We start from the raw sequence: 8,048 nt of genomic DNA, 5'->3' as shown, positions 1-8,048 counted from the left end.
GCCATCTGGCCAAACAATGTTGTTTTTTTCTTCCGTTCCCTCTCTCCTTTGCTCTGTGGGATGGGAGACTTCCCCCCACAGAATGTTCCAGCAAGGGAATATGTTTCCAGAGCTAAGCATAGGCTCTGGAGAAGGCTGAGGGGAGACAGCGACTGGATCCTCAGGGTGCAGACACGTAGCTGGGACCTCAGCCTTGCTCGAATTGGGGGAACAGCCATCGTCCTTGTCACTTAGCAAGCGTTTGAGTGCTTACTGTGTGCCAGCACACCGCTGTGGAACAGCACTCAGTAAAATGGTCAACTGTCATCCCAGCTACTCAGGAGGCTGAGACTGAGGCACAGAGTTCAAAGCCAGCCTGGGCAGGAAAGTCCAATAAGCCATTAGAAAACCGAAAATAGCACTGTGGCTCAAGTGGTAGAGCGCTCACCTTGAGCTGAAGAGCTGAGTTCAAGCCCCATGACTGAAAAAAGAGAACTCAAGTCCTCTTAGCTGGCAAGGTTGGCGCTTTACTGCTGGAGCTGCACCTCCAGCCTTTTTTGGGGTGGGGGTGTTGTGGGGCCTGAACTGTGGGCCTGGGCGCTGTCCCTCAGCTCTTCAGCTCAAGGTGAGCGCTCTATCACTGGGCCACAGCGCCACTTCCGCTTTTCTGGTGGTTTATTGGAGATGAGGGTTTTATGACTTTCCTGCCCTGGCTGGCTTTGAACTGTCATCCTCAGCTCTCAGCCTCCTGAGTAGCTAGGCTGACAGGCACGAGCTACAGGTGCCTGGTGCAGCCCTGTTTTTGGTTTTATTTTTCAGCTCACTTTCCCTGGGGTTGTTTTGGGGGGGACAGGTGGGTGCTTTGGGGGGAATGTCCTGGGGGGGGCACACCACCGCACATCCCCAATCTACAGCTACACAAGGAGCAAAGGCATCTGGGAAATACTAAGAATTCAGTACGCCAGGGACGTGAGTAACCGATCCTGGCTCTGCCCCTGACTCTGGATGACCTTGAGCCTCAGTTTCCCCCTTGTGGATGGAGGATGGGCTGGATGGGGTGGGTGGGCTTGGCACACGTGTGTACATGGGCCTGCTATGTCCCCCGTGACCACACGGTGGCGCCCGCCCCTGCCTTCCGTCTGCCTCGTGGGAGGCGCAGGCTGGTGGATGGTGCTCAAGCAGGCAGCAAAGGAGGTAAATGGGATAAATGGCTGCGTGGCCTGGGGCAGGGCTGGTGGGAGAAGGCAGACGCCATGGAGGCTTTTGCCATCTGGATGTTGAATTCAGGGCCTGGGCGCTGTCCCTCAGCTCAAGGCCAGCGCTCTACCACTTGAGCCACAGCACCACTTCTGGTTTTCTAGTGGTTTGTTGGAGATAAGAGTCTCATGGACTTTCCTGCCCAGGCTGGCTTTGAACCGCGATCCTCAGCTCTCAGCCTCCTGAGTAGCAGGGATGACAGGCCTGAGCCTCCGGCGTTGGGCTAGATCTTTTTTTTTTTTGGGTCGGTCATGGGGCCTGAACTCTGGGCCTGGGCGCTGTCCCTCAGCTCTTCAGCTCAAGGCTAGTGCTCTACCACTTGAGCCACAGCGCCACTTCTGGCTTTTTTTTTTTCTTATGTGGTGCTGAGGAATTGAACCCAGGGCCTCAGGCATGCAAGGCAAGCACTCTACCACTGAGCCAACTTCCCAGCCCGGGCTAGATCTTTCTTGATGCCATGCTGCTTTCTTGATCCTCTGGGTTCAGATCTGGGGGTGTGCGTGGGTGCCGTCCCTCCCCCCAGGGCACACCAGAGCAGCCTGTGCTGATCACCCTGGATTCCCGCCTGACCCAGGGCTGGCTGCTGTGCCCTGCGGCCGCCTGGCCTCCCAAGCGGGGTCGGACCCCCTTTTCTCCCAGACAGCGACTGTCCACCTGTGCTGACCCAGGGGGACTGAGGCAGGAGGGCTGGGAGATGCCCCACCCCCAGGTGCAGCTCTGGCTTCCCGGGTCCAGGCCAGGCCCCCCAGGGCGGCTCAGGTTCCAGGCTGGTTTCCTGTCCGCCCCAGGGCCCCCTCCCCCTCTCCGCCCTGTTCCTCCCTCAGGCCTCTGGGAAAAGGGAAAAAGTGGAAGGACGTTGGGGGTGAGCAGGGAGGTGTGTCTGTCGGGGGGGTCACTTGCGGTGGATCGCAGGCCTGGCTCGGTCCAGGCGTCCTCGGTGCCAGCTCTTTGGTGTTCTGCTGGCTTTCCCCTTGCTGTTTGCCCGGTTGGCTGCACACGTTCGTTCACACGTGCCAGTGCCAGTGCCAGCGTGGCCCGAGCCCCCGCGGGGCCCTCCCACCGGGGACCCGGGGTCAGGATGAACCGCCGGGCCTGGGCCCCAGCGGCGGCCAGGCGCCGGGCCTGGGGTCGAGGGGACTCACGGGGAGGAAGGGGGCGCCTTCCGGTCACCCACAGACTCCCTCCAGGGCAGGCCGCCCCGCCGGTTCAAACCCAGCCCGGCGCTCGTCTCCCTTCCCGGGGGGGGGGGGGCGCCCAGCCGCGAGGCCATGGGGGGCTGGGGGGGCTGCAGGCGGGGCGGGGCGCCCTGGGCTCCCGGGCTGTGACTCAGGGCTCAGGCCCGCGGGGCCTCCCCACCCGCACCCCCGCGCCTGCGCAGGCCGGGGCGGGCGGCTCAGGCCCCACTTACGGGGTGCAGCCCCCCCCCCCCCGGCAGTCGGGATCCTCTTGGCTGAGACACTCCTGGGGCCCGGTGGGAGCCAGGCTGCCTCCCCCCACACACAGTCACCGGTCTGGGTGGGGACCCGCCCCCCACCTCCATCTCGAGCCCTATGAAGGAGCTCGGGACACTTAACTGCGCCTAAAAAGGTATTAAGTGGAGGAAAGATAAGAGCGAGCCAGCCACGAAGTGGAGGCGGCCCTGAGGGACGCAGCGCATGCCAGGCCCTGAGGGACACAGCGCATGCCAGGCCCTGAGGGACGCAGCGCATGCCAGGCCCTGAGGGACGCAGCGCATGCCAGGCCCTGAGGGACGCAGCGCATGCAGCCCAGCCCCTCAGCCTCCTGCACCGCAGGGCTCAACCTCTTCTTTGCCAGTCCTGGGGCTGGAACTCAGGGTCTGGGCGCTGTCCCTGAGCTGCGTTAGTTCAAGGCTAACATTCTACCACTTGAGCCACAGCACCACTTCTGGCTTTTTCTGTGTCTGTGGTGCTGAGGAATCGAACCCAGGGCTTCATGCATGCAAAGCAAGCGCTCTACCACTGAGCCACCCCCCGCATGGGGCTCTTTTATTTCTAACTCATTAATTGGGAGTACTGGCCTGGGACTCAGTGATGGGCAGGTGCTTTCCTGCTGAGCCACATCTCTGGCCCTTTTTTGGTGCCAGGTATGTTTTTTGTTCTTTGTTGTTGAGTAGCTGGGTTACATGTGTGAGCTACTGGCACCCAGCAAGCTATTTTTGAGATGGGGGTCTGGGGGGAAAAAAAAAAAAGAAACATGGAGAATCTGGGATCCTGGACCCCAGCATCATTTGTGAGGTCACAGGTGTCCATTTAGCAAACCAAAGTCTAGAACTGAGGCCACAATCAGGGAGAAAGGCAAGACAGAAACAAACCCCTTTATACAGAAGCATTCACAGGCCCATGACCGCCCCCCCCCCCCCCCCCCGGGCTCTGGCTACCACTCAGTGTCCACCAGGCTCCACAGGTAGTCGCTGACAAACTGCTTGGAGAGCTGCGTGCTGTCCAGGTAGATGGGCTGTGCCACTCTGGGGCCGTGATGGACTGGGGAGGAGGGGAAGCGAGGCAAGGAAAACCACAAGTATGTCTCCCCCACCCCTTTTCTTTGGCCGGTCGTGGGACTTGAACTCTGGGCCTGGGCGCTGTCCCTCAGCTCTTCAGCTCAAGGCAAGCACTCTACCACTTGAGCCACAGTGCCACTTGCGGTTTTCTGGTGGTTTATTGGAGATCAGAGGCTCACGGACTTTCCTGCCTGGGCTGGCTTTGAACTGTGATCCTCAGCTCTCAGCCTCCTGAGTAGCTAGGATGACAGGCGTGAGCCACAGCACCTGGCTGTTCTTCATTATTTTTAAGATTCTCAGGTTTCTGCCTGCAGCGGCTCTTGGATCACCATCCTCCTTACCTATGGCCCCAGGTGAAACTCGTCAGCTATGCTACCCAGTTCCTTACCATTCCCATACACTGAGATAAAGCCTCCCTCATTTTGCTTGAGCTGGCCTCACATAGAGATCCTCCTGACGTCAGTCAGCCTCCTGAGTAGCTGGGAGTACAAGTACAAGCCACGGTGCTCAGCTTTTATTTCTAACTTTTTTTTTTTTTTTCAGTCCTGAGGCTTGAACTCTGGGCCTGGGCGCTGTCCCTGAGCTCCTCAGCTCAAGGCTAGCGCTCTACCACTTGAGCCACAGCGCCACTTCCAACTTTTCCTGTGTACGTGGCACTGAGGAATTGAACCCAGGGCTTCATGCATGCTAGGCAAGCACTCTACCACTGAGCCACCTTCCCAGCCCTAACCTTTTTTTTCTTTTTAGTTGGTTATGGGGCTTGAACTCATGGCCTGGGTGCTGTCCCTAGGCGTTTTCTGCTTAAGGCTAGCACTGCACCACTTTGGGCCACAGCATCACTTCCGGTGTCTTTGGTAGTTCACTGGGAATAAATCTCATGGACTTTCCTGCCGAGGCTGGCTTTGAACCCTGATCCTCAGATCTCAGCTTCCTGAATAGCTAGGATGACAGGCGTGAGCCACCAGCACCCAGCTTTATTTCTAACTTTTAAGAGCCCCACGCCACCCCACACACATGACTTTTCCAGAGCCGTGGGCCACCGATGTTTCCAAGAAAGGATACTGCCCTTGATCATCCCAGACTCACACTCGTAATCCCACTCAATTTTACTAATTCTGTGATACAGTTGAGCCACATACCTAGACAGGGGGAACAGGAAGCAAAAGACGAGAGAGTGAACGGAAAAATTAAAATATCACCTCTGGCAGTGCCCTGAGCGCCAAGGGCTCCCAGAACCTACACGGCGGAGGGGGCGGAGGGGGCGGGTCCCAGAACCTACACGGCGGAGGGGATGGTGACTGTTGTGTCCTCGTCCACTTCTCTCTCCTGCCTTTCCAGATCAGCCTCCATCTCGCGGAGCTCCTGCAGCTCGCTGGTGAGCTGGGTGCCTCAGGTGGTTAAGGAACCCTGATTTGGGAGGGAGGGAGGGAAGAAGGAAGAGAAGGCACCAACTTCCAAGCCCTTAGCTTTTTTCTGCTCAGGTTGGTGCTCTACCACTTGAGCCACAGCACCACTCCTGGCTTGCTTGCTTTCTTTCCCTCCCTCCCTCCCTCCCTCTCTCTCTCTCTCTCTCTCTCTCTCTCTCTCTCTCTCTCTCTCTCTCTCTCTTTCTTTCCTTCCTTCCTTCTGGCGGCTCGTGGGAGAAAACAGTCTCACAGACTTTCCTGCCTGGGCTGGCTTCAAACCATGATCCTCACAGCTGGACACTGGTAGCTCACACTTGTCATCCTAGCTACTCAGGAGGCTGAGATCTAAGGATTACGGTTCAAAGCCAGCCCAGGCAGGAAAGTAGTCTGTGAGTCTCTTTATCTCTAATTAACCACCAGAAAACCAGTGGCACTGTGGTAGAGCGCTCACCTTGAGCTGAAGAGCTAAGGGATAGCACCCAGGCCCAGAGTTCAAGCCCCACAACCAACCAAAAAAGAACAAAAAGCAGAATTATGATAATCAGAGCCTCTCCCCCCTCTCTCTCTCCCTTCTCTCTCTCTCTCCCTCTCTCTCTCCCCCCCCCTTGCCCTTCCAGGGAGGCTGCGGTGAAGGAAGGATATGTGAGGCTGGTCTGCAGCCCTGCGTCCTCCTCGCCCACCTTCCTGAGCTCGGCTTCCAGCTGCTCCAGCTCAGCTCCCCTCTCCTGCACATGCTCCTTGGAGTCTAGAAGGCTCTGGGCCACTTCCTTCTCAGCTGCCAGGGTCTCTAGAGTGAGATACAAGCGGCTGCCTCCTCCTCATCCATCCTTTCCAGGAGGGCCCAGGGAAGAGAGGGCACCCCCACTTCCACCCCCTGCCGGAGATCTCCATAGCTTGTATAGAGATGATACTTCACCAAGATGATGATGATGATGATGATGATGTGTGTGTGTGTGTGTGTGTGTGTGTGTGTGTGTGTCTTGAACTCAGGGCCTGGGCATTGTCTCTGAGCTTTTTTGTTGTTGTTGTTCAAGACTGGCGTTCTACCACTTGAGCCACAGCTCAGCTTCCAGCGTGTTGGTGGTTTTGGGGAGATGAGGGGCTCAGGGACTCTCCCGCCCAGGCTGGCTTTGACTGGCAACTGCCATTCCCGGATCTCAGCCTCCCGAGTAGCTGGGGTTGCAGGCGTGGTCAGCAGCCCGGCTCGCAGGTGGGCTTCGTGGCAGTGTCGGCCAGGGCTGCCGGGTCCCACCCCGCAAGTCCCGCAGCTGCGCCGACAGCCGCCACCGCGCCACCGCGTCGCCTGCCCCAGGGGGTGGGCGCCGGCCCCAAGTCCGTGACCCCGCAGACATGTTCCCACCAACGCGAGACGGCGAAGGAAACGGAGGCCCCAAAGGGGCTGAGAAACTCAGGAAGCGGGGGGGACCCCCGAACCCCAACTCAAGCCCAGCCGCGCCCACGCGGCTCCTGCCCACGGAGCCCGGCCCGCCTCCGGCCCGTGGCTCCTGCCGCAGCCCCCAGTCCCGGGAGGGCAGCGGGGCTCCGGGCGCCGACCCCGAGGCCCCGGCCCGGCCCGGCCCGCGCGCGGCCTCACCCCGCAGCCGCCGCTCGGCCTCCTCCTGTGTCTCCAGCAGCCGCTCCACCACCTGCTCGTGACGCCCCAGCAGCCGCCTCTGCTGCGCCTCGGCGCGGTTGACACCCAGCAAGCTCAGCAGACCCTGGCTCACCTCCTCAATGTCGCGGAAGGCCGCCATGACGGCGCCCCACAGAACCCGCGCAAATTTGACCGCTCGCAGGCCACGCCCCCTTCACGGAGCATTCCTATTGGTTGTATCGTACGTCAGTCTTTAGCATTGACCAATAAACGCAGGGAAAAGGGCGTCCTCTCATCATGGAGGCGGTCTCAGGTGTGACGTAGTGCGCAGGGGCCCCGTTCTCTGTCAGTCACCAGAGGATGACCAATCGGGAAGGGTCAGCTCCTGGGTCGGGGCGGGACTGCTCCTGAGGCCTGGCTAGTGCGCCTGCGCGCGCCTCTAGCGCTTGAAACTGTTTTCTTTTTCGGTTTGGTTGTTGATGCTTGTGAGCGTGTACTTCTACTGCAGTAGCATGGTACTGCTCTTTCCCCCCACCCCAGCTGAAGCTCCACAATGTGTGTCTGAGACACTCGAACAGGCACAATTCACAAATTGGTTTTTGCAAATTGAAGGACTGCTGCCGGATTTTCTGAGTTCGAATCCCGGCGTTGTCACTTCCTAGCTGTGCTACCTGGAGCTGGTTACTGAGCCTCTCTGTGCCTTTCTTTCCTCCTCCGTTGCAGTCAGGGATGGCGCCTTCGTATTCAGTTCGGTGCTAACCCTTGTGTTAAATAGAAAACAAAGGAAATCCAAGCGTGTAAAACTCACCAAAGGCCACAGGAGGACCGGACCTTGGAGAAGAGGATGGGACTCCAACCAAATTGCACAGGAAGAAATCAGTTGGAGGGATGGTGCTTAGTATTTTCCTCGAAAATAGGGGGGGCGGGGGGAATCAGTGCCTGGGTACAGAAAGTTCAACATTGTTTTGGGAAACTGGCTATTGATATATAGGGTGTGGCAGATTACATTTTTTTTTTTAAGTTACAGAAATAGTTTCTACACCCTCTCCTAATTCCCTTCACAGGACAGAGCATGAGGCGGAAAGTGCTGGGTGACTTTGCAGGTGTCTTGAGTTAGAATATATCTTTATTTTTTTAATATTTTCATTGTTATTATAAAGGTGATGTACAAAGGGATTACAGTGACATAAGTCAGATAAAGAGTACATTTCTTTTTGGACAATGTATCTCTAAACATGAACATGTCATAGGCAGCCTGGACCACAAGAAGTTTTTACCAGTAGGATTTTGAGTC

At 57.8% G+C, this 8,048-nt stretch overlaps 1 protein-coding gene across 1 annotated transcript; it reads right to left on the bottom strand.

Annotated features, from left to right (window-relative positions):
* Positions 1-3,406: 3,406 nt before the first annotated feature.
* On the bottom strand, positions 3,407-6,921 carry Spc24 (SPC24 component of NDC80 kinetochore complex). The gene is given in 6 exon segments (XM_070002008.1): positions 3,407-3,425; positions 3,626-3,737; positions 4,817-4,893; positions 5,034-5,138; positions 5,803-5,947; positions 6,755-6,921. Coding segments are annotated over 6 exon segments (618 nt in total). The 5' UTR covers positions 6,915-6,921.
* Between the last annotated feature and the right edge of the window lie 1,127 nt (positions 6,922-8,048).

Source organism: Dipodomys merriami, unplaced genomic scaffold, assembly GCF_024711535.1.
Source record: "Dipodomys merriami isolate MVZ:Mamm:240054 unplaced genomic scaffold, mDipMer1.0.p SCAF_6, whole genome shotgun sequence".
Taxonomy (NCBI): Eukaryota; Metazoa; Chordata; class Mammalia; order Rodentia; family Heteromyidae; genus Dipodomys; species Dipodomys merriami.
Note: the sequence above shows the minus strand (reverse complement) of the source record. Positions and strands in the feature narration are given on the sequence as shown.